Below are 26,209 nucleotides of genomic sequence, written 5' to 3'. Positions count from 1 at the left end.
TCGCGGACGCCGCGAAGGGGCCCGAACGATCAGAGTAGTACGACTATCAGTGACCCAACCCTATGAAAAACGATCTATTTTTCCTAGTTTTTTGGCGGGGAGGGTGTTCCTCAAGGAAGTTTTTTTCTTCTTTTCCATAGCAAAGTTCTTCAATCCCGAAGCTCACGCGGAACGCCCCACGCGCATGCCGCCCGGTTTCCGGAGGACCGAGATCGCGGCGAACAACCAGGAAGCGGCCAGAGCCGGGAGCTGTCCCCGGTTCTTCGCTCGGCTGCCGGCGCTGCCGCCCGCGTCCCCCGCGCTGAGTTCCACCGCCCCGCGCGCCACCCCCGACCCCGACCCCGGCTCCCGCGCGCGCCGGGCCCTCCGCGGCCACCATGTCGTCCGACTTCGAGGGCTATGAGCAGGACTTCGCGGTGCTCACCGCCGAGATCACCAGCAAGATCACCAGGGTCCCGCGACTCCCGCCTGGTAAGAGCCCCGGCCCGGGCGTGCGGGGCGCGGGGGGGCGCGGGGAGGCGCGGGCCGGGGGGCGGGGGAAGGAACGTCGTGGGGACCCGAGTGTCCCCGAGGCTGGAGGTCAGAGGCGGGGGCGGCGGACCCCCCGGACGGATGGATCTCGGCTTGGTTGCGAGCGAAAAGGAAGAGTCTGGCTGGGATTATGGGGGGTGGGGGGACTCCGAGGGGAGGCGGGGTGGGGTGGGGGGCAGTGAACCATCAGAGACCCCAATTCAAAGTCCCCCCCGCCTTGTCCTTGGAGAACCTTGGGGTCGTTTTCTCTGAGCCACAGGCTTTAGTTTCGTTTGCAAAATAGCTGTGACTTAACTCGCAGAGAATGAATGAACGTCCTTGGGTCCCGAGTTCGCAGTGGCATAATGATTTGTTGCTAGTGACGATTCTTCTAGGGGACCAAAGTGGGGGCGAAGCGCCCTGGCACCTGGGTTCGAATCCCTGTTCCTCTCCCGCGACCTAGATTTAGGTCGCCTGGGCAAGTGTCTTAACTTCTCTCAACTTTTTCTTCTGGGTGGAACTGGGACCCCTGGGTTTGTTGCGAAGAGACGATGGTTTCCCCTATGTCAGACTCTTCCTCGGACTTAGCTGCGATATTAGTAGTAGTTTTCATACTCGCAACCTTGTTTCTTATTGCTTCCAGTTCTTGGGAGTTGGGAGTCTGTAACCTAATTTTAGGTACAGCTTGGCACCAGATCCTTTTTTTTTCCCCCTTTTCTTCTCACTTTTAAAATTCCACAAAACCCCAGCTGGCAGTATTTTTGTGGCTGTGTTTTAGCAAGTCACACTTCCATGCTAGACTGTCAGCCATCTGAAGGGGTAGCTTGGGGAGGGGGGGTGTGCTGTGATTTCCTTGGCATTTACTTAGTGGGAAGAGAAAAACCTATTGCAGAGAGCCAGCCAATCCGTACACATGATGTTTTGTCATCGTCACTTGTGAGACATCACCTCAGGGCTTTATCTCTTCGTGCAGATTCAATCTGAGTACTGAGCTGGAGATACGATTTTTTCGATCTTTTGTTTGGTTTTGTTAGGGAAGTTGTGCCATCATGAGGCTGCTGGCTTCGTTCTGTCCCTGCTCTGGGATGCCAGCTATAGAAATGGGGGTGTCCAGGGATCCTTGAACTAGTCCAGCTTCAGACCCCACACCTTGTCCTCGACGCGTACATCCTTTTCTCCTGGCCCAATGTTTTCATTCCTCTTTCACTTTCCCACCCCGCCCCCAATTCGAGTGTTTATAAATAATTATCTTCCTTTATTTCTTGTTTTTCTCTCCCTCCCTTCCCATTTTCTATTACTAGGGTAAGTGCTTGAAGCCATGGTCAATGAACTCACACCCACCCATCTTCTGAAGCCCCAGTTAGTTCGACAGGAGGTGGATGATGTCTTAAAGAGGTTTATGAGGCCAAGTGAGGGAACAAGAGGAGAGGATCGAGGTAGCATAGACCACCCAGCTCCGCCGCCTCAGAGAGTTTTGTGGTGAAGGGGCTGACAGCCTCGTCGCTTCATCACCTGTTACTGCACATCTCAGTTTCGCTTGTCTCGGCTGCGTGATCATCTTGGCTCGCGTTGTCCTTGCTGTGAAGACCTTTGATTTTCGTCCCAGAGCCTCGCTGGACTTGGGGTTCTAGTTGGAGTTCGGTTTGGCTCTAACGAAATGCTTATAGAAGTAGTAACCTTCTTGGTGTTGCACTGTACTTTTCCTTGGTGAAGCTGTTTTATAAAGTAGCAAAGTCATCCCAGAGTGTAAAGTGGTGGAAACTATTTCCAAGAAAACATTTTGTTACAATTGATTTTTTCCCTTACCTTTATGTATTGAGTCTGTGGTTTATATGATTGATAAGAATGGTTCATCTTGCACATAATTCTGATACCACACCCATCACCGGTGTAGCCACCTCCCCTTGCCTTTATATTTTAATGAACCTATTTTCACCGAAGAGGACACTTTGGAATGAAATACTTTTAAAATAGAACTTGGACTGCCAGGAGTGATTCCTGAGTGAAGACCCAGGAATAACCCAGAGTACTATGGCCCAAACAAACACAACACGTGCGTGTGCACACACACACACACACACACACACACACACACATACACACGAAATAGAGCTTTGATGATCTTTAACTGTAATATCACGTTAAGGGCTGCAAGCAGCAGCCATAATAGAACTGAAGGGAGTTGGCACTGCTGGCCCTAGAAAGATGTTTCCTAGGGCCGGCGAGGTAGTGAGATGGGAAGGCACCTGCCTTGCCTGCAGATGCTGTGGCCATGGCCAGGATCCTGGCCAGGATCCCAGGTACCAGTTCAACCCCCTGGTACCACATATGGTCCCCCGAGCACAAATGAAAGCCAGATGCTTCCTTTCTTTCTTTTGGGATAGTGGGGTGGTTAAATAATAGTAATTCTTCCTAATGTGGCATCCCTCCATAACTGTGCCTGCACATTTTATAATTTTCTAATTGACAATAGAAAAAGATGAAAAATAAGTGCACAGGGCTATGAATTTCGGGTTTATGTCTGTAGTCCAACAAATTAATATGTACAGCCATGCCAAACACAATATGATTAAAACTAATTAGAGGCATCTTTGACCTGGAGAAGATGAACTATAATTTACTTGAGAGTTAAGAAAGTCAAAATCGGAGCAAACTTTTTGGCCAGAGTAGTTGCTACCCTCTGCCACATATTCATTTAATTAGTTTTAATTAAAGCAGGGAGGCATGATTGCAGTGCACTCCGCTGTGTGTGTCCAAAGTATTCCGAAGAGAGTAGAAAAGTTTGCATATATGAATGCTCTATTGAAAGAGAATTGATTACTCTGTGGTACGTTTTAACCAATAAAGACTTTGCTCTCATACTAAGGCGTTTGAGTTTTACCTCTTAGACCAGTGAGATGGGGGGAGTTGCTTCTTGTTAAACTGCCATGGCAGAAGGTTTGAAATGTGATTCTTGACAACTGCTGCCCTGTGGTGACATCAGGAAAATGCTGAGTGGAGCCACAGCTATTCCTGATGGCTGACTTTGCTCTTTCCTCCAGCAGTGAATCCCAGGTTTGGGGTGGGGTGGGGTGTTAGTTTACAGTCATAGAGATCTTTCTATCAGGTTTTTCAATCATTGCAGCAACACATGATTTCACAGCATGTGTTGCTGCAATGATTTGCTTTCCTCGGTGTTCCTGGTGCGGTAAAAGGTGTGCGGTGAGCCCCACTCCTTTTGGCCGGAGTCAGGAGTACCAAAAGTACATCCTGAGCAAGTTGCATGGCCTTTGCCATCGGCTTCCTCCCTCTGTGAAATGGAAAGAATGGTGGGTAGTGACACTTCCAGCCTCTATAAATTACAAAACAGGTGAAGCATGTGGCCTCAAGCACTTTGTCCCCAGAAAAAGTAGGTAATAAATTAGCCATTGGTGCTGTTATTCCAGCTGGTGCAGACCTTACCACCTGTGGGAGGGATCGTCAGGACCCAGCTGCTCAGACTACTAAGGAAGATGAAATTTGGGGGCCAGGGGCTTTGGGGCTCCCAAGCAGTGCTCAGGCGGCTTTGTGGCCCCACTAGCAATGGTCCATCCGCTCAATGCAAGGGCCCAGGGGATGTGAAGTTGCTTAGCCCCCGTGGTGCCAGGGATGCCCAGGCCGCCCCAGTGCTGTGTTCCATGCTCACACCTAGAGATGCTGGGGTGCTCCTGAGCTGCACCCAGTGATGCTAAGGGGAGCCCATGGTTTGGGAATCCAGCCTGGGTCTCGCGTGTGCTAGGCATGGGCCCCGATTGCTGGATTGTCTCCTGGTCCTGCTCAGTTTTAAAGGAAACTTGGACCTCAATCCTTGCTTCCTTTCTAGACATACGTAGACTAGGCCTTCATTGGCTCTCTCTTGATGAGTGTGCGAAGGACTGAGGGATTAGGGGATTCTGTAGAGTTGGAACTGGGCTTGGAATGCAGGCCATCGGGGGAGAAGGGAAAGTGCTGAGTATCCTTTCTGTGTGAAATGGCGGAGGCCAACTGATGAGTTATATGGCCTCTTGGAGACCAAAAGACAAAGCCATGTAGTACACTAGAACCATCATCCTGCAAGTCCTGTGCTGTCCTGCGGGCATTCAGAGCAGCCTGCCCTCCGTGGCTGTAGGGAGGGCATTCAGAGCAGCCTGCCCTCCGTGGCTGTAGGGAGGGCATTCAGAGCAGCCTGCCTTTTGTGGCTGTAGTGTGGGCATTCAGAGCAGCCTGCCTTCCGTGGCTGTAGCGCGGGCATTCAGAGCAGCCTGCCTTCCGTGGCTGTAGTGCAGACATTCAGAGCAGCCTGCCTTCCGTGGATGTAGCGTGGGCATTCAGAGCAGCCTGCCTTCCGTGGATGTAGCGCGGGCATTCAGAGCAGCCTGCCTTCCGTGGCCGTAGGGAGGGCATTCGGAGAAGCCTGCTTTTCCTGCTCTCCCTGCAGCTCTCTGTGGTTGCTTTGGGACTTTGGCATTTGTAGGTTGCCTTATGGGCCCCTGTGGCTCTTAAAATGAGGTGGTTGCCCCAGAGTGAAATGCTAGTTTTGATATGTTGGTCTAAATATTAGAAACTCTGAAAGAACAAAGATGAAAATGCATGCCACTTATTTCTTTTAAAAACTAATGTGGCTTCTAGAGTCCTGTTACATGTTGTGGCTTGCTTGCATTCTAGAGTAGAGGTCAGAGGGCGGTGTCTGGCCCTTTCTACCCTAGTTCTGGAACTTGGAGGTATAGAGCAGTTGAAATAGTGTAGAACTTGAGTGAGGTATTCTCTGTCTGTCTGTCTGTCTGTCTGATACACACATCCCTCCCAGTGGAACTGCTCTGCCTTCAACAGTTAATTGATCTAAGTCATGATTTCAGTAATATTTTTTTGGAGAGGGCTACACATGGTTTGTTCTCAGGGCTGACTCCTAGCTCTGTGCTCGCTTGTACTCAGGGGTCACTCTTGGCTGGCTTGGGGATCCATATGGGGTGCTGGGGATCAAAACTAGGTTGGTGTTTGTAAGGCAAGTACCCTGCCCACTGTACTATCTCTCCATCCCTGTGACGTCACTGAGTTGAAGAAACTTGAGCTGAGTGGTAGTGCCGTGGTGGGCACATGCCTCGCAGGATCGTCAGGGAGGCCCAGGCACCCCTGGCGGCTCAGGCCCAAACAGCATCACATCCTTGGTCCTCACACTGAACCGCTGGCTCAGTGGAACCCCCAGACCTTCTGAGTAACACTTGAAAGTTACCCCCCCCCAACCCTAGCAAAAAAAAAAAAAAAGGAAAGAGAAGCTTAACTTTAGGGCATTTTTAGATTTACCGAAAAATGATAATGCAGAGAATCCCTCAACAACTCATGTTCAGTTTCCTCTACTCTTCACAAGCAAATATGGTACATATAGTGAGTGCTCACTGTAGCCCCTATTTTATTCCGATTTTCTTCTTCTACTCAATGTCCACTTGCTCATCAGGAGCCAGTCCAGACCCCACAGAACACTTAGTAGTCCTGCTGGCCCCTTGGGCTCCCCTCTCCCCACCATGACGGTGCTCCAGACTTCCTGATACTTGATTAGAGTTCAGAGGAATACTAGGTGGATTGTTATTGCTTTTTTTCTTTTGGGGGCCACACCCAGCACTGCTCAGGGTTTCTTCCTGGCCTTGTGCTCAGGGATCACTCCTGGCATCACACCAGGTGGAGCGTTTATGGTGCCTGGATCAATCCAGGGATGAGTGTTGGCAAGACAGGCACCTCACCCCTATACTGTCTCTCCGGTTCCTTTGTTTGCCGTTGTGTCAGGCCACACCTGGTGCTGCTCAGGACTACTCCCAGCTTTGTGTGTTTAGAGCTTGCTCTTGCCACAGCTCTGGATGCAGTTCAGCCAGGGATTGAACCAGGCATGCTGCCTGAAATAGGCCTCGGCCCATTGAGTTCTCTCTCCAGCCCCTGGGTTCAATATTTGATAGAATGTTCCCTGTTGAGATTTGTCCAGTATGCTACACCTTCTCAAAAGAGTGGTACAGGCTTTCTGAAGAAAGTTCATAGTACATTTTGTAATATTATTTACTACTGCTGTTAGCTTAAATTTTCCAGCGAAGACAGTGTTTGTCAGATGTGAGGTTTCTCCACTGTGAGACCACCCCTTCTCTGTACTGTTGGGAAGGAACAACCCAGTGCGTGTCTGAGGAGCGGGGTTCACTCTCCATCCTCAGGAAGATTAGTATCTCCGTCAGTTGCTTAGAGTTCTGCTTATGGAGGGCTTTGCTGTCTGTTTGCTCGTGAAGTTGTTTATATCGTGTCCTCGTAGCTGTTTATCTTCGACTGCATGTTGTCATCCAGTAGTACTGTGTTGTTGTTCAGATTTCTCCAGCTGTGGCCACCGAAAGCCTTTGTGCACAGGTTGCTTTCTTTTTTGAGCAACCTCCATCATTTTGAGTACTCTTTTATGTTTTTGGACTTTCTTGCTTTCTGGTCTCAGATGCCTTGGGTCCCCTGGTGTTTTTCTTGCATAGCCTTCGAATCAGCCCTGGCTTCAGGGCTGATTCCTTTGTTGAAAAGTGGTGTTCAAAACCAAGATCTGGACACAACGTGGACGTCTTGCATCTGGGGTGGCTGCTCCCTGGCCTCCCAGCTGGCAGAGTAGGGTAATGCATGTGTATCAGCTCATGAAGGTATTCTTATGGGAGGTATTTGTGTGTGCAATCGCTACTTCTCTGATAAGCTAAGCATGGGCTCAAATATATAGCCAACTCTAATTCATTGAAATTAGGCCATGGATCATTCTACAGTAGCTTTGTTTGAACATGACCATTCTAGGCTACGTTACACAGCATTGCATATAATACATGCATTCTTAAAATCTGAGACATGAAAAGTTCCTCTTTGAATTTTTTCATTCTTTGTTTGACAGTCTTGTAGTTGGCAAAGGATAGGCGAGTGTTGCGAATACTTTCCCCAGCTTCTGCCGCACCGGCCGACACTGCTGCTCTTCTCTCTTTGAGGTTTTCCTTTATTGCTTCTCTGCACAGCTTTGTGAGCTCGGACCTTAGCTTGTGATTGCCTGAGGCTCGTGCCAAACCACTTTGGTGAATGAGCTTGAGAGTTTTCGAAGACAGGCGTCTGTTTGTGGCTTTTCCACTCTTGGCATTCCTCACGCAGTCATGGAGGTGCTGAACCAGTCGATTATATTCCTCCTCATCAATGTTGTCAACAACGGCATCTTCCCATGTTGCCACAATAGTGCCAAAGAGCTCCCAGATGGTGGTCATTCTGGGAGTTCTCTTCTTAAACTTAAACTTTGCAGTCCTATCTCCCCTCTCTGTGAAGTAGAATTTTGCACGAAGGAGATGGTGGTCCAATCCCCTTTGGAATTTGGGACAAGAGTGACATCTGTCAGGCAAAACCATCGATTGAACATGATGTGGTCAGTTTCACTGTGGAACTGTCTACTGGGAGAAGCCCATGTCCAACGTTTAGATTCAGCTTTCTGGAACTGTGAGTTACCATGGATGGTCTTGGTCGACATGATGAACTCAGGCAGTCTCTCACCCTGTTCGTTCCATTCTATGCTGTGGGTCCCAATGAGGAGTTCTTCGGGTGATCTTCTCGGTCCTATCTTGGCATTAAAATCACCAACAATGATCTTGTAGAAGGTGTGGTCTTCTTTATAGAACTTTTCCAGCTCTATGTAGAACTTCTCAATTTCTTCTTCATCATAGTTGGATGTTGGTGTGTAGATGATGAAGATAGAAACTGCAGGCAGTGAGATACATCTATTCAAGTGGAATCATCTGATTAAAGTTGATAGGCATTCGAATGAATGAATGGTTATGGTCAAGTTCATGTTGACAAGGACACCGACACCACCCATGCCTCTGCTGTCACATGTTCCGAGGAACAGTTCTTCTCTACTGTTGAAAATGGCATGATGTGATTGATGCCTTCTCGTTTCGGTCAGACCAGTGATGCTGTACTTCATCTTCTGCAGTTGCATCATCAGGTCCTTGATGGGTGCTTTTGATGACAGCGTGCATGTGTTGAAAATACAGACACTCATTTTAGTCTTTCTTCATTTTGGCAGTCTAGTTTGTCCCTGAGATTTTTTCAGCCTCTCCTTGCTTATGCTTCTTAACACTGCCTTATTGGGGGCTCTTTTGGTGTCAGTTGAAGGAGGCCCATTGTTGTTACTGTTTTTGGCATACCGAATACGCCATGGGTAGCTTGCCAGGCTTGGCTGTGCGGGCGGGGTACTCTCAGTAGCTTGCTGGAATCTCCGAGAGGGATGAAGGCTTTTAGGGTGGCCTCTAATTGCCCTTACAGGTGTTCCCATGGTTCACACTATATTTGAACCCCATCAAATATGGTGCGGAAATTACGGAAAATGGGTATTAAGTGTCCAGAAAGCGACCTGGAGCATGGCAGTGGCTGGGTAGTGGAGGTAGTAGAGGTCTGCTGATGAGGTATTTGGCGCCGGTAGGATGGGATGTCTGGGTTTGATCCCTGGGGCGCCGGAGATTGGAGTAGGCAGACAGAGGATCTTGTTTCTGGGTCTCGATGAGCCTGGAACCCAGAGTCACAAAGTTCTGCTTTATTTGGTTCTGTGGGGCTTCATTCGTGCATGAGGTTCGGCCCGAGTGTCTGGAAAGTGGCCTGCAGCATGGCGGTGGCTGGGTAGTGGAGGATGATTACACTCTGACGTCCTGATGGATCTGTCACATCTTCCAGAATGGCAATGGAGAGGGTTATTCATAACTTTTACTCAGATCTCTCCGACAGCCATGTCCAACTGCCCACATACCAAATTTCGCAGGATGGATATGTTGTTCCCAACGTCCTCCCTTCTTAAATCTGACATGCCATTTCATCGATAAAGACGCGTACAGCACCCAGTCCAGACAAGGTCAGACCCGAACACCTGAAGAATCTACCACCAGTACTTGTCAATACACTGGCTTGGCTCTTCACATGCTACCTGTCCATATGCAAGGTTCCATCCCGATGGAAAACCAGCAGGACTTTTTGTTGTACAAGAAGGGAGACATGCACAACATCGGCAACTATCGCCCAATCTGCCTGTTGTCTGTCATCTACAAGTTGTTCACTCGAGTCATCCTGAATAGAATAGGCAGAACACTAGATGAAAGACAACCATGCGAGCAAGCTGTGTTCCGAAAAGGATTCAGCATGATTGACCATATCCACACAGTGACCAAGATCATTGAAGTTCGCGAGAGTTCAAGATGCTGCTCTATTTGACGTTCATTGATTTAAAGAAGGCCTTTGATCCTGTTGAGACTGAAGTGGTCATCGAAGCCCTAGCCAAACAGGGTGTTCAAACTCAGTACATCAAGATCCTCCTCGAGCTGTATTATGGATTCACCACCAGGATCTCACCATTCTACAAGGAAGTGATCATTGATGTAAAGAGAGGGATACGGCAGGGTGATACCATTTCACCGAAACTCTTCAATGCCACCCCCGAGAATGTCATGCGATGACTGGAACGGGAAGATATGGGAGTGAAGATAGACGTTTGGCAACTACACCACCTCTCCTTCACTGATGGCATCATTCTAATAACACCAAAAATTAGCCAAGCGGCACAAATGCTGGCCAACTTCAACTTCGAGTATGGAAAGGTCGGACTGCAGCTGAATCTCACCAAGACAGTGTTCATGAAAAACGAACTAGTCCCTGACATTCCATTTGCTCTCAAAGGAACAAACATCTCTGAATGCAGCAGCTATGTGTACCTGGGTCGAGAACTCAACATGAGGAATGACTTGGCACCAGAACTGCTCAGGAGGAAGAGAGCAGCATGGAAAGCCTTCAAGATCATTGAAGAAGTTGTTAAGAGGACAAAGAACCTCTGGCTCTGGGCACACCTTTTCAACTCCACTGTTCTCCCTGCACTAACATACGCCTCAGAGACCTGGGCCCTACGCAAACAGGATGAGAATGCTATTCGGGTATCCCAAAGAGGAATCGAAAGAGCTATGCTTAGAATATCACATTTCACTCAAGTGAGAAAAGGAATCCAGAGTTCCGACCTCTGTCGATGATCAAGAATCAGAGATGCTTTTCTGTTTGCCAAGGTGTCGAAAATAAGATGAGGCGGACACGTAATGTGATTTAGAGACGACCGCTGGACTAGAGCTGTTACCGACTGGATTCCATGGGACATAAAAAAACCACATGGCTGCCCACCTACAAGATGGTCAGATTTCTTTGTTAAAACCCTGAACGAATGGTCTGAGGCTCTTCCTGTTCCTGGATCAAGCAGATACCGTTAGGCTACACTAGCACATGACAGGGACAAATTGAGACGTTACTGGCACCCACTCAAGTAAATTGAAGATAAATGGGATGACAAGTGATACAAGTGATTTGTTTGACAGTGCGCCATTTCTGCTGTTGTTTTTTTTAACTATTAAATATATTTAAAATTTTTATTCTTTTATTGAATCACCATGTGGAAAGTTACAAAGCTTTCAGGCTTAAGTCTCAGTTATACAATACTCAAACACCCATCCCTTCACCAGTGCACATATTCCACCACCAAGAATCATGGTATACCTCCCCCCTTTCCCCCCACCTTCCCAGCCCCCCACCCCGCATGTGTAACTGGTAAATTTCACTTTCATTTTACTTTGATTACATTCAATATTTCAACAAAAAATTCACTATTATTGATTTGGAGTTTCTCCCCCCTAAAGTTGACCTGCTGAAAAGAAAGTACTTGATAATTTGTTTTCCATTGCTGAGAATGAAGAGATATGAGGCCAGGAGGCCACACTAGCAGCCGCACAGTTTTGGATTTCTGTATTTTAGTATTTTAGTAACTAAGTCCAGAGAAATATCTGCCAGAAATCGCAACATTGAGAGCTTGTACCTCTCAGCTACTTTATATTCCACATATGAGTGCGATCTTTCTATGTTTGTCTCTTTCTGACTTTTTTCACTCAGCATGATACTTTCCATGTTGATCCACTTATATGCAAATTTCATGACTTCATGTTTTCTGACAACTATGTAGAATTCCATTGTGTAGATATACCAGAGTTTCTTTAGCCAATTATCTGTTTTCGGGCACTCTGGTTTTTTTCCATATTGTGGCTATTGTAAACAGAGCAGCAATGAACATGGAAATGCAGATGTCATCTCTACTATACCTTTTTGCCTCTCCAGGATATATTCCCAGGAGTGGTATTGCTGGGTCAAATGGGAGCTCAATTTCTAACTTTTTGAGAATCGTCCATATTGTTTTCCAAAAGGGCTGAACCAGTCAGCATTCCCACCTCTGCTGTTGTTTTTTATTTTAAAAAATACCTACATTTCACGGAGTTAGGTAGAGGTAACTGAATCCGCGTGAGTCCAGAAATATTTCTGATAGTGCCATCCAGCATGTGATGGATTTTATGAGAAAATGATCTAGCTGTGCCCCTCCCACCTCCCATCTCAGTTTAAGGTTTTTTTTTTTTTCCATGAAAGGCCAATGATATCCCATGTGGCCCATGTCTTCAAGGAGCAGGAGGTGAGGGTCAAGTGAAAACTAGAGAAATCAGTTTCTAATGATTCTTGGGACCAGGAGAGCAAAGTGGTGTAGGAATATGTGACTTTTGGGGGCCCACAAACAAACAAAAGCATAGTTGGGATTTTACAGTCCAGATCAGGGAAGGCAGCGGTTATTACGAGGGTGTAATGAGTGCGTACCATAGACATCTGTTGACTTAGATACCTGAACGTATGTCTTCCTTCCGATAACAGTGCCTGTTTTTCATCGAGAGGGTACTTAAACCCAGCCTTTACAGATCCAAGGCATCACCATACACCCTCTCAGTCAGGTGCTGTTGAGGAAAGAGATGAACTTATGCAAGCAGGGAGCACTCAGAGGATCTTTGCATTTTATTTATTCATTTATTTGATGGTGCTGGGAATTAAACCCACATCACACATGCAGTGCCAGTGCTCTACCACATGACGTGATCCTTGTTCATTGTGAGAAATTTTTGCCAACTTGTTTTGAATTCATTTGTTTGTTTTGTGGGCCCCACCCAGCTGTGCTCAGGGCTTGCTCCCGGCTCTGTTTTCAGGGGTCATGCTGGGGGGGGCTGTATGTGTTGCTGGGGATCGAGCCAGCCTTGACTGCATGCAAGGCCCGTGCTTTAGCCACCGGAACGGTCTCCTCGGCCCCTGGGACTTAAATTGTAAGCAGAGCAAACCAGAAAGAGGCTGGTTTTGTGTTTCAGACTCTCCTTAACAGAGATTGTCCCTGTCCCTGAGTTTCTGTTTCCATGACCCCTGCCCTACCTTGAGCACCATCTTTCTCAGCTGGGGGGCTCAATTTTTCATTTCTCAATTTCTAGTTGGATTCTATGAGCCACCCCAGGGCAGTGAATTTCCTTCCCCCTCCCCCCTTGGCTTAGGTTAGCCAGGATCAGTTCTGTTAGGTTTGACCCAAAGAATAGCTTGAACAGTGGGGGTTAGAGAGTGGAGGAGCCTGTGAGCACTGTCGTCCTGGAGACTTCAGGCGGGAGAGTTCTTGGGTCTGGGACACTTAGCCTCAGTTGACCCCATCACAGCCACGTTTCTCAGAAGATTAAATGGGGGCGAGTGGCAGGAGAAGGACAGGGCAGCGGGGGTGGGGTCCTGGAGGGGCGATATAGCTTCTTGGACGAAGACTGCATTGAAGACGGGCCCCCCTTGTTCTGTACATGTACCACAGGCCCTTGCGTGCTGCCCTGTCCTTAGCTCAGAGTAGATTTTTAAACTTTTATTTTTAGTTTTCACATCTGGCAGTGCTCAGGGGTCACTCCTGGCTCTGGCAACCAGGAATTCCTTGGCGTGGGCTCGGGAGGGGACTCAGGTCAGGTGCATGCAAGGCCAGAGCCTTACCTGCTGTTGTATTGCCATGGACCAGCCATGGTTATTTTTAATTTGTTTTGGGGCCACACCCGGCAGTGCTCAGAGGTTACTCCTGGCTCTGCTTTCAGGGATCACTCCTGGCAGGGCTCGAGGGACCATATGGGATGCCAGGAATTGGCCGGGTGCAAGGCAAGCACCCTGCCCCATGTTTCTGGCCCCAAGAGATGGATTTTTTTTTAATTTTCAGGACCCAGTATCTCCATGTTAGTGGGTCCATCAGTGAGAGAGGAATCACCAGGCTTCCACGAGAGCTGCAGGCGTCTCCTGCAGAGAGCCGGGAACCCAGCGCAGGGTCAGGCCAGGAGCCAGCCAAGGAGATGGTGGAAGCGTTCGCACTGGAGACCTGGCATTCTGGAGCCCCGGCAGGGCTCCGGGGAGATCTGGGCTCAGAGGTCTGTAGGATAACGAGTGGGAGCAGCCCTGGAACTCACCAGGAGTTAGAGGAGGAAGCTGTGCTCCCAGGGACACTGATGCTGAACAGCTGGCAGAGGCCAGGGCGAGGAGGCGTGTTTCAGACAGCCCCAGGTGGCCTGCAAGCTGCAGAGGGGAGCTTGGAGGATGGGAGGAGCCGGGTGGCCGGTGGCACAAATGAAAGAAAAGTGAGATCCAAATATGTGCATTCTTTGAGGCACAGGATGTCCTTTGGTCATGGTGGGAGGCAGGGGTGGGAGTGAGGGGGAGGGGTGGGGGCTGTGACTGGGTGGGGGGAGATTGCTGTGAGCAAGGGGACTGTAGGGTGGGTGGAGGGAGGTGGCTTGCTTTGTCTTGTTAATGACACTAATGGGGACAGATCCCCCCTGGAGTGCCTGGGGTGGCCTTTTCCCTGATCCCCAAGTGTACCTTCGGGAAACCGAGGTGTTCCTTCCGGTCCATGCATGAGCCTTTCCAGGACGGGCTTGTTTTGCTGCCACTCAGTTATCACAAAGATGTGGCGCACCTGTGGAGGTGTTGCATGGGTTAGCGGCTGCCGGTAAGTTTGGGTTTATATATTAAACTTACAAACAGCCGTTGCTTTCGAGACGTGCCAGCCCAGTGACGCTGGTGGTGGATGGGCGGGTGGGAGGCCGTGTGGCGGGGCTCGAACCCAAAGGCCAGGCAGGGGTTCCTGACTTTCAAACCCTCTCCCTGTCCCTGGACCTGGGTGTTAACGTTTGGATCTGGTCATCTGTACCGGGAGAAGCGTCTCCAGTACCCTCTGCATATTCCTCGTATGAGTGACAGCCACCCCAGCAGAGCAGAACCGGATTATTTGCCAGAAGCTAACCACTACTTGTTCCTGTTGAAGATTACTCGGTGCCGCCTGTCCTGACACAGTGGACTTCGTGACCATTCCACATTTCATGGACTTTCCGAGTTGCTCCTGTTAGTTGGCCAGTTACCATTAGGTCTTTTTTTTTTTTTCTTTTTGGGTCACACCTGGCGATGCACAGGGGTTACTCCTGGCTCTTCACTCAGGGATTACCCCTGGCGGTGCTCAGGGGACCATATGGGATGCTGAGAATCGAACCTGGGTCGGCCGCGTGCAAGGCAAACACCCTACCCGCTGTGCTATTGCTCCAGCCCCTACCTTTAGGTCTTAAGTCACAGAAACGCAGCATGAAATAGAGTAAAAGAAGTTTCAAAAACCCTAATATCGCTAAGCAAAGCCTGTTTGAAGTATGCACATGTTCATTTATTTGAACCAGAGAGAGAGAGAGAGAGGAGAGAGAGGGGGGGAGAGAGAGAGAGAGGGGGGGGGGAGAGAGAGAGAGAGAGAGAGAGAGAGAGAGAGAGAGAGAGAGAGAGAGAGAGAGCGCCAGGCCCAAGAGGGGCAACCCGGTACAGAGCTACTGTGGAGGTGGAGGAGGCGCTACTCCAGACGGCTGCAGGTGCTGAGGGACTGTGGTGAGCCCAGACTTCGGCGCACTCTCAGAACAAAGGGATGGATTGGTTGGAAATGGGATTCAGGGCATGTTTTCTGAAAATGTCTGTTAGGGCACCTCTCTCCCAGAAAAGGGTAGTTCAGTGGGTTGTGACTGGACTGTTGCAGAGTGTGACCGGCTTGGCATTTCACAGCTAAATTCACGGGCACCAGCCTACTTGAGCCAGAAGAACCCAGTAGACGTTTAGGACTTGAACCAGGGGGCTCAGACGTTTGTGAGGCGCACTTTACCGTGGGGTATCACCATGGAGGGGGCAGGTCGAGTCTCAGATCAGTGCAAAACTTCTGTACTTAGTCGGTACGTAGTGGTTTGGGATTTGCAATCAATAGTCCTGACCTCACATATTTCTCCCGTTACTGATTCTTAATAAGCATACAATTTTAAAGGATTTTGAATTCTTGCCCAGTTTGAGGAACTGTTTCTGTCTGTACCTTTTAAGTTTGTAATCACGAATCAATCGTTCTGAGTTTTATTCAAGTTAGGATTTTACAGATTCCTCAAGCCACCGCCCAGTCTCCTGTTGAGACGGCCTCTTCTAAATAACAAATCATCCTTGCTTTCTCTCGAGGCTGTTGTGACATCTCCCTGTAATTTGATGTGCCATCAGTTTATATTTGATGTGTTTGGTAGCCTAGAACCAATGCTTGAAGTGTTGCCGAAGCACCAAAGAATGAATGATGTAGCATTTTGCTTGCGATGCTAATTCTCTAATTTTATTGATGAGAGCAACAACAACAACAAAAGCGTATAAAAATAGAAATGTTAGCATTTCAAATGTATTTTTACCCTTAGCAGTTCCTTCTGTTATTGTGTGTTGTAGATGAGAAGAAGCAGATGGTCGCCAATGTGGAGAAGCAGCTCGAGGAAGCCAAGGAGCTGGTAGGTGCAGCCTGGGAACAGGCCTGGCCTCTGTCCAGCCCGTGTCGTTCGTGTCTCCTGTTAGTCTTGTGTATCCAGAGTTTCAGTTTGTTTTTAAATTAAAGGCCCCTTAATGACCTTCTGAGATTTTTTTTCCCCCTTATTTTTCTTTTTTTGGTTTTTGTTCTCCATAAAGGTCGTTTGCTAAATCATTAAGGGTTATGAACCAGCCACCTCTAATTAGGAAATTATTATCCCTCCAGAACATCTTCCGTAACGGCTCTAGACTTGTTAAGGGCAAACCGGGAACCAGGCGCTGCCACACACGTTACTTGCTCGCGTCATTTGAGTCTCGCAGAACCCCGTGAGGCAGCTGCGGCTCTTCCCTCCCTGGCACGGAGGCGGGCGGGCTAGCAGGCTGACCGGCCCGCGGGCCACGGCTTCAGGGACCGCCAAGCCCTGCACTGCCTCTCGCAGCGCAAGCAGCATCCCAGGCCGAGGTTCTGTGTGGGATGCGGGGTGTCCTCTGACCTCTGCAGACGCCTCTCAGAGGGCACAGTGGAGTCTGCGCCTCACTGCCTGGCAGCTCGCCCACACGCCCCTCCCTGCAGAGCCCCCCACTGACCTGGCGCTCTGGGCCTGCTCCACCAGCAAGACCCCTGAGGAGCGGCTTATCACCGCCTGTAGCTCTGTTTTGTCAAAGGGGAAACTGAGGCTTAGGAAGATGCAGTGACTTGTCTCAGGTTTCCTCACACCCAGTCAGTGGTGGATGTGGGGCTGTGTAGGGTCAGCCCAGCGCTGCGGCTCATCCACGCCTGTTGGGGATAATGAACTTGCAGGGCGAGTTGCAGAAAGTGTCCTAAGACGCTGCTAAGTCCTGAGGTCACTTCGGAGGCCTCGCCTCACACTTGCTGCGTTTCCTCTCCACTCTCAGCCGCTATTGCTCTGTCCAGCGTAACCTGGTGATCACCCCGCCACGGGCACTGATCTAAGCACATTAGAGGAATGACCTTGTTTAAGCTTCGCAGCTGCCAAACGAATGTGGTGCTATACTTAGAAACCAGCTCGATAAGCCAAGGGATCTCTCCGAGGGAGAAGCCAGGGATCTCTCTGAGGGAGAAGCCAGGGATCTCTCCGAGGGAGAAGCCAGGGATCTCTCCGAGGGAGAAGCCAGGGATCTCTCCGAGGGAGAAGACAGGGATCTCTCCGAGGGAGAAGCCAGGGATCTCTCTGAGGGAGAAGCTAAGGGATCTCTCTGAGGGAGAAGCCAGGGATCTCTCCGAGGGAGAAGACAGGGATCTCTCCGAGGGAGAAGCCAGGGATCTCTCTGAGGGAGAAGCTAAGGGATCTCTCTGAGGGAGAAGCCAGGGATCTCTCCGAGGGAGAAGACAGGGATCTCTCCGAGGGAGAAGCCAGGGATCTCTCTGAGGGAGAAGCTAAGGGATCTCTCTGAGGGAGAAGCCAGGGATCTCTCCGAGGGAGAAGACAGGGATCTCTCCGAGGGAGAAGCCAGGGATCTCTCTGAGGGAGAAGCTAAGGGATCTCTCTGAGGGAGAAGCCAGAGATCTCTCCAAGGGAGGAGTTCAGGGATCTCTCCAAGGGAGAAGCCAGGGATCTCTCTGAGGGAGAAGCCAGGGATCTCTCCGAGGGAGAAGCTAAGGGATCTTTCTTTTTTTTTTTTTTAATTTTATTTTATTGAATCACCATGTGGAAAATTACAATGCTTTCAGGCTTAAGTCTTAGTCATACAATGCTGAAACAACCATCCCTTCACCAGTGCCCATATCCCACCACCAAAAAAAAAAAACCACAGTACACCTCCCATCCCGCCCACCCCCGCACCTCCCCCCCCCGCCTTGTAACTGATAAATTTCACTTTACTTTCTATTCACTTTGGTTACATTCAATATTTCAACACAAACCTCACCGTTATTGTTAGGAGCACCCCACTAGAGTCAGACCAGTTGTGAAGAGAAATGAGGTTTTGTATTTCTGTACTTTAACAACTAAGTCCAGGGAGATTTCTTCTGGATATTGGATCATTGCAAGCTTGTAAACCCCATCTGTGGTCGTCATAATATGGCGTCCCCACGCCCTTCATCCCCAGGAAGGGACAGGTGAGAGAGAGAAATACCTTTCCCCTCCTGGGCGGGCATGGGGTCGCGGCTTGGTTCTCAGGCTGGAGACATTCTGCAAGTAGCTGCCCATGTTGCGATTGGTTCAGCTGGGTCTGGATTCACGCTCGTGCAGCTGCAGAGGAGCTGCACGCACGTGCGGCCCCCGGGGTCACCTAAGGGATCTTTCTGAGGGAGAAGCCAGAGATCTCTCCGAGGGAGGAGCGTAGTAATCTCTCCAAGGGAGTTGCTAAGGGCTCTCTCCAAGGGAGAAGCCAGGGATCTCTCCGAGGGAGAAGCCAGGGATCTCTCTGAGGGAGTAGTGCAGGGGTCTCCAAGGGAGGAGTGCAGGGGTCTCTCTGAGGGAGGAGCGCGGGGGTCTCTCCAGGGCTGCAGGGTAATCAGGTGGACTGTCCGGTGTGAGCGCGGGTGTCTGACTCGAGGGCCGTCCCTAGCACCCTCACAGACCGTCGTTGCTCCCCATGAAGTGTGTCTGCGTGCCATATCCCAGGTGGGTATAATGGCGTGTTGATAGAAAGTGCCCTGCTGTGATTCCAGGCAGCTTCATAGTTTGCCATTTTATTTTATTTTAATATAAAACTAGCTTTTAATTGGAAAAACAGTGGATTCAGTTTGGGGAGAAACACTTCTCTATCTGGCACATGCTAGGTGTTGGGCAACAGCTAAAAGACAAATCTCTGGATTGCAAGTCAGAATGTGGAATCCGTAGTTGAAACTGTTTAAAACTATGGGAGGAACTGAAACGAGCTTCGGAATAGAAGAGAAACATTAGCCAACAAGCAGATACTGCGGACTGAACTCATTTTAATCCCGGTCACTGTGGCCACGAAGTGGATTGAGTTTGACTGGGAGTCAAGTGCCCCTGTTGGTTGGTATGTGTCTTTCCTCACCAGAAAAGGCCTTTCAGATGTATTAGCATCATATGTTTTGTTTTGTTTGTTTTGTTTTGTTGATTTTTTTGCTTTTTGGGTCACACCTGGTGATGCACAGGGGTCACTCCTGGCTCTGCACTCAGGAATTATTCCCGGCAGTGCTCGGGGGACCATTTGGGATGCTGGGAATTGAACCTGGGTCGGCCGCATGCAAGGCAAACGCCCTACCCGCTGTACTATTGCTCCAGCCCCAGCATCATATGTTTTGAAGGGCATCTCAAGAGTTACTCCTGGTTCTGTGCTTGGGGCAGGGGGCACCCTGGTGGTGCTCAGGGGGCTGGGTAGTGCCAGGGGAGACCCCAGGCTCCTACTTCTAAGCAAACTGGGAACCAGGCACTGAGTCACACGTGTCCTGTCATATAGCCTCTTGAACTATGTTCCTGGCCTCAGAATTATTTTTGAAATAATTTTCCTCCAAATTGGAGCTGACCCCTCGTGGAGTAGCGGTGGAAGCAATAGCTTGGTTTACCTCCTCATGGTCCCGGTGGTCTCTGACTAACCCAAACCAAGTTGGACTGTACAATGGGATGGTCTTAGGTTACTAAAGTCATTATTATCGGAGATGTATGTTTTATGGAAATTGACTTGTGTTTTAATAGAAATTGCTTTGTTGTTGTTTTGGTATTTGGGGGCCACATACGGCAGTGCAAGGGCTACTTCTTGCTTGGTGCTCACTCAAGTACCTACTTGTGCCAGGGGTCGAGCCCCAGGCCCCTGTGTTTCAGTGCATGTACTCCGGGCCATGCAGCCATCTCCTGCCCCTTTATAGAAATGCAGAAGGGGGAACTGCTTTGGCACTTGGGGCTTCGTGAAACTGGAGGCCCAGTGTTGTGAGATCAATGGCAGTTAGCACCTAGCCTCTACTGGAAAATAAGGAATGGGAATGAAGTTCTTTTGTTCTTCGTGTCTGGTCAATTAAAGAGGAAGCACATGGTTTAAATCACACCTTTCATTCTCCCAGCTTGAACAGATGGATTTGGAAGTCCGAGAGATACCACCCCAAAGTCGAGGCATGTACAGCAACAGGATGAGAAGCTACAAGCAAGAAATGGGAAAACTCGAAACAGATTTTGTGAGTCACATTCCACCCTTTGTGATATTTACTGATCTTTGTCTTTATGTCAGGCATGGTGGTTTGCAAACCTGTTAATGCAGGGTGTCATGCACAAAACATTCCAACACCACACCCTCACCAGTGTTCCCGTCCTCCCCTTGTCCCTTGTGTCCTCCCTACCCCCAGTCAGCTTCCATGGTCTCCTTAAGCTATAAACCGAATTTTCACCTGTCTGCCATTCACCTCGATCAGCAGTAAATCCCTAGTCATGTGTTCTCTGCCTGGCAGATTTTTCTCAGCCACACTATTAGACATGGCAAGAAAATTGGATTGGTTTAAGAATTTGATGACTTAAGTTTATACTTTGAGTTTTCTAGTTGAAGTTTATGTTTCAGTATAAATGTTGGGAATAAAGTTCAGTATTTATAAGAATTATTTTAGTTTGCCTGCCTCATCTTTCTAGAACACTGTTCCAAAGATTTTTCTCTTGGTTGTTTCTAAAACAACTAAGTGTAGCCATCAGCCAGAGCTGCCATAACTCAATCCATCAGACAGACCTGGTGGTTCACATGACAGGAAGGTTTTAACATGGCGGGAAGTTCACACCAGAGGAAGGTGTTCACATGACAGGAAGTTCACACCAGGGGAAGGTGTTCACATGACAGGAAGTTCACACCAGGGGAAGGTATTCACACGACAGGAACATTACAGCTGAGGAAGGTGTTCACATGACAGGAAGTTCACACCAGGGGAAGGTGTTCACATGACAGGAAGTTCACACCAGAGAAAGGTATTCACAGGACAGGAAATTCACACCAGGGGAAGGTGTTCACATGACAGGAACATTACAGCTGAGGAAGGTGTTCACAGGACAGGAAGTTCACACCAGAGCAAAGTGTGCACACGATAGGAAGTTCACACCAGGGGAAGGTGTTCATGTGACAGGAACATTACACTTGAGGAAGGTGTTCACAGGACAGGAAGTTCACGAGACAGGAAGGTGTTCATACCTAGGAAGTTCATACAACAGGGAGGAATTCACAGGACAGGAAGGCACTCACACAACAGGAAGTTTACGTGACAGAAAAGTGGTTTTTTAGTTTTGGAGCTGAAAGTCTTGAGTTCAAGGAGTCACCAGTGATGCTTTCTTTGGAGATCAGAATTAGAATTTTAACAGATGGATAGGGTGCAGTGAAACCACTTAACCACATGGAATATTTGTTTTAATCATTTCTTAGTAACTTTTTTATTTTCTAGCAATTAAATTGTTACTATGTTTTTTAAATTGGCTGATAGAATATTCTTTTAGTATTTTCGGGGGAAAGAGGGCTTCCTGAAAAGTCTAATTGTGGGCAGAATTCTTTATATATTTGCATATCATGTACTTGGATAGTTATTTAATCCAGCTATATTTTCTATCCTAAAGAAAACTGACACCAGCCCCTGTGAAGTCCAGGTGTGTCCTCTGGGCACACGTTCTACACTTTGGAGCTTCTCTGTTTGCTAGGACAGCATTCCCCTGTGGTTTCAGGAAGATCTAGTGTCCGACGAGTGGCAATTCATAAAGTCCAGGAACATTTGCTGCTGCATTTCCTTGTGTTAAGAATGAACAGATGATGGACTGGAGCGATAGCACAGCAGGGAGGGCATTTGCCTTGCATGCGGCCGACGCGGGTTCGATCCCCAGCATCCCATATGGTCCTCTGAGCATCCCAGGAGTAATTCCTGAGTGCATGAGTCAGGAGTAAACCCTGTGCATCGCCGGGTGTGACCCAAAAAGCAAAAAAATAAATAAAAAGAATGAACAGATGAGACCAACTCCCTCCATTATGCAAGTGGTAGAACTAAGAGGCTCAGATAAAGACAAATCCCATCCAGCACCTCTCCTGGCACATGTCCCCTGCTGGGTCCACCTCTGCTGCCCTCTGTCCATGCTTCTTGGGACCTTGCGGGAGGCTGCCCTCTGCCAGTGACCGAGTGAGACCCCTGCCTAGACTCCTGAAGCTTCTTGGGGTGGCCGCCGGCCTCTGGCAGGCCCGGGCTCCCCTTCTGCCACTGCAGCCTGGGCTGGGCACTGCACCTCCCTCGGGTGCTAGCTTCTGGAACATTCCTACCTGTCCAGAGCCTGGTGGTTCCTGGACTCAACTTCAAGTGTGTCTTTGCTCCGAGATTGAAATCCTGTGCTGCCTGCTGTGCTGCCATCCAGTTTCCAAGGACAAATTGTTTCATGTGTTTTGTCCATTTTTTATAGTTGTTCAAAGTGTGCATCTTTGTCTGTGTCAGTTACTCAATAGTGGCTGGAAATCAAAGTTTAGTTTTAATGATTTCATAAGTCTTCAGTGTTGCTCATTACTAGCTTGAGAGATGCACATGTGTGGGAGCACAGGCCCCCGGTTCGATCACTGCCACGGCGAGGACCCACACCCCGAGGCATCACCAGGAGCGCCCTTGGCATCCCTCAGTCACCTCATTGGAGCTTATGCAATAATGGAAATAAACGCAATAATAATACTAACAGATGTGGGGAGACTTTTGCTGGATTTGTTGTATGCATTTGAAAATAAGATAGTTTGAAGTTTTCAGGCATCTGTCTAGACTCTGATTTGTAATGTTAAAATTCAGGTTATAATTTGTAATCTTCATGGGGCGGGGAAGTCAGTGGTCACTAATGTGTTCCTTTTCCTGCTCTCACTCTTCCCAATGGCTCTTCTCACTCCCTCCTTTCCCATCTCCTTGAGCTGGGGCCTCTTCTACTCCTCTTCTAGGAACCAGAGGAGCAGGGAGACCAGATGACCGACCTGGAAGTTGCCACGCTCTGCTGGCCAGGACCAGAACTGTGTGAGCTTGGGACCATTCTAATGGCTCTCTGGCATTCCTTTCCCCACCCCAAGTTTAAATTTCCATAAAAACCAGCGTAATGGTTCTATGTTTTATTTGAAATTATTATTCTTTTTTTGTATTCTTTAAAAAAATTTTATTGAATCACCGTGAGATTAGTTACAAGCTTTCATGTTTGGGTTACAATCTCACAATGATCAAACACCCATCCCTCCACCAGTGCACATTCCCCACCACTGATATCCCGGTATACCCCCCCCCCTTTTCCCTCCCTCCCCCTGCCTCCATGGCAGACTATTTTCTATAATCTCTCTCTACTTTTCGACATTATGGCTTGCAACACAGACACTGAGAGGTCATCATGTTTGTTCCATTATCTGCTTTCAGCACACATCTCCCATCCCGACTGATTCCTCCAGCCATCATTTTCTTAGGGATCCCTTCTCTATTCCATTTGCCTTCTCCTCTCTGCTCATGAAGCAGTCTTCCAGCTATGGGGCAATCCTCCTGGCCCTTGTATCTACTGTCTTTGGGTGTCAGCCTCATGTGATGTTATCCTATACTCCACAAATGAGTGCAGTCCCTCTATGTCTGTCCCTCTCTTTCTGACTCATTTCACATAGCATGATACTCTCCATGTCTATCCATTTATAAGCAAATTTCATGACTTCATCTCTCCTAACAGCTCCATAGTATTCCATTGTGTAGATGTACCAAAGTTTCTTTAATCAGTCATCTGTTCCAGGGTACTTGGGTTGTTTCCAGATATTGGCTATTGTGAACAGTGCTGCAATGAACATATAGATACAGATGTCATTTCTACTGTGCTTTTTTGCATCCTCGGGATATATTCCCAGAAGTGGTATTGCGGGGTCATATGGAAGCTCTGTTTTTAGTTTTTGAAGGACTGTCCATATTGTTTTCCAGAAAGGTTGGAACAGTTGGCATTCGCACCAATAGTGAAAGAGCATCCCCTTTTCCCCACATCCACACCAGCACTGGTTGCTTTTGAATATGTGCCAGTCTCTGTGGTGTGAGATTATATATATATATATTTCTTTTTGGGTCATACCTGGCGATGCTCAAGGGTTGCTCCTGGCTCTGCACTCAAGAATCACTCCTGGCAGTGTGCTGGGGACCATATAGGATGCTGGGAATTGAACCTGGGTTGGCCACGTGCAAGACAAAAGCCCTACCCGCTGTGCAGTCACTGCAGCCCCTCATTGTTGTTTTGATTTGCATCTCCCTGGTGACTAGCAATATGGAGCATTTTTTCATGTGCCTTTTGGCCGTTTGTATTTCTTTTTTGAGGAAACTTCTGTTCATTTCTTCTCTCCATTTTTTGATGGAATTGGAGGTTTTTTTCTTGTACAATTCTACGAGTGTCTTGTATATCCTGGATATTAATCCCTTATCAGATGTATATTGGGTAAATATTCTTTTCTGTTCTGTGGGCTCTGTATTTTGGTCACTGTTCCTTTTGAAGTGCAGAAGTTTCTTTTTTTTTTTTTTGGATTATAATTATTTTTATTTTTATTTATTTTTTTTTATTTTTAAATTTATTTATTTTTAATTAGAGAATCACCGTGAGGGTACAGTTACAGATTTATACACTATTTGTGCTTATACTTCCCTCATACAAAGTTCGGGAACCCATCCCTTCACCAGTGCCCATTCTCCACCACCCGTAAACCCAGCGTCCCTCCCACCCTCCCCAATCCCATCTCCCCCCCAACCCACCCTGCCACTGTGGCAAGGCATTCCCTTCTGTTCTCTCTCTCTAATTAGCTGTTGTGGTTTGCAATAAAGGTGTTGAGTGGCCGCTGTGCTCAGTCTCTAGCCCTCATTCAGCCCGCAACTCCCTTCCCCCACATGGCCTTCGACTACAATGTAGTTGGTGATCGCTTCTCTGAGTTGACCTTTCCCCGGAACGTGAGGCCAGCCTCGAAGCCATGGAGTCAACCTCCTGGTATTTATTTCTACAGTTCTTGGGTGTTAGTCTCCCACTCTGTTATTCTATATACCATAGATGAGTGCAATCTTTCTATGTCTGTCTCTCTCTTTCTGACTCATTTCACTCAGCATGAAACTTTTCATGCCCATCCACTTAACTACAAAATTCTTGACCTCCTTTTTTCTAACAGCTGCATAGTATTCCATTGTATAGATGTACCAAAGTTTCCTCAACCAGTCATCCGTTCTGGGGCATTCGGGTTTTTTCCAGATTCTGGCTATTGTAAACAGTGCTGCGATGAACATACATGTGCAGATGTTGTTTCGATTGTACTTTTTTGCCTCCCTGGGATATATTCCCAGCAGTGGTATTGCTGGGTCAAATGGGAATTCAATATCTAATTTTTTGAGAGTCGTCCAAATTGTTTTCCAGAAGGGCTGAACCAGTCGGCATTCCCACCAGCAGTGAAGAAGGGTCCCTTTCTCCCCACATCCTCTCCAACAGCGGTTGCTTTTGTTCTTTTGGATGTGTGCTAGTCTCTGTGGTGTGAGGTGGTATCTCATGGTTGTTTTGATCTGCATCTCTCTGATGATTAGTGATGCAGAGCACTTTTTCATGTGCCTTTTGGCCATTCGTATTTCTTCCTTGGTGAAGTTTCTGTTCATTTCTTCGCCCCATTTTTTGATGGGGTTGGATGTTTTTTTCTTGTAGAGTTCAACCAGTGCTTTATATACCATTGATATCAACCCCTTATCTGATGGGTATTGTGTAAATATCCTTTCCCATTCTGTGGATAGTCTTTGGATTCTGGTCACTGTATCTCTTGCGGTGCAGAAGCTTTTTAGTTTAATGTAGTCCCATTTGTTGATCTCTGTTTTTACTAGATTGCTTAGTTCCGTGTCACCTTTGAAGATACCTTTATCTTCAATATCGTGGAGGGTTTCGCCGACCTTGTCTTCAATGTACCTTATGGTTTGTGGTCTAATGTTGAGGTCTTTAATCCATTTTGATCTGACTTTTGTGCATGGTGTCAGGTCAAGGTCTAAACCCATTTTTTTGCATGTGGTTGTCCAGTTGTGCCAGCACCATTTGTTAAAGAGGCTTTC

General features: G+C 48.1%; 1 protein-coding gene across 4 annotated transcripts in view; it reads left to right on the top strand.

Moving 5' to 3' along the window:
* The first annotated feature begins 67 nt into the window (after positions 1 to 67).
* Positions 68 to 26,209, top strand: part of VTI1A (vesicle transport through interaction with t-SNAREs 1A) — a 396,717-nt gene continuing 370,575 nt past the window's right edge. The window contains exons 1-3 of one of the 4 annotated variants that reach the window (XM_055118855.1): positions 68 to 471; positions 16,153 to 16,211; positions 20,219 to 20,329. In XM_055118855.1, coding sequence (XP_054974830.1) covers positions 378 to 471; positions 16,153 to 16,211; positions 20,219 to 20,329 — 264 coding nt within the window. In that variant the 5' untranslated portion in view covers positions 68 to 377. The remainder of the gene's footprint in view (positions 472 to 16,152; positions 16,212 to 20,218; positions 20,330 to 26,209) is intronic. The other 3 variants (XM_055118853.1, XM_055118852.1, XM_055118851.1) reach the window with 3 other exon arrangements.

The sequence above is a fragment of the Sorex araneus genome, chromosome 11 (assembly GCF_027595985.1).
Source record: "Sorex araneus isolate mSorAra2 chromosome 11, mSorAra2.pri, whole genome shotgun sequence".
NCBI lineage: Eukaryota > Metazoa > Chordata > Mammalia > Eulipotyphla > Soricidae > Sorex > Sorex araneus.
This window is presented reverse-complemented; position numbering and strand designations above follow the sequence as displayed.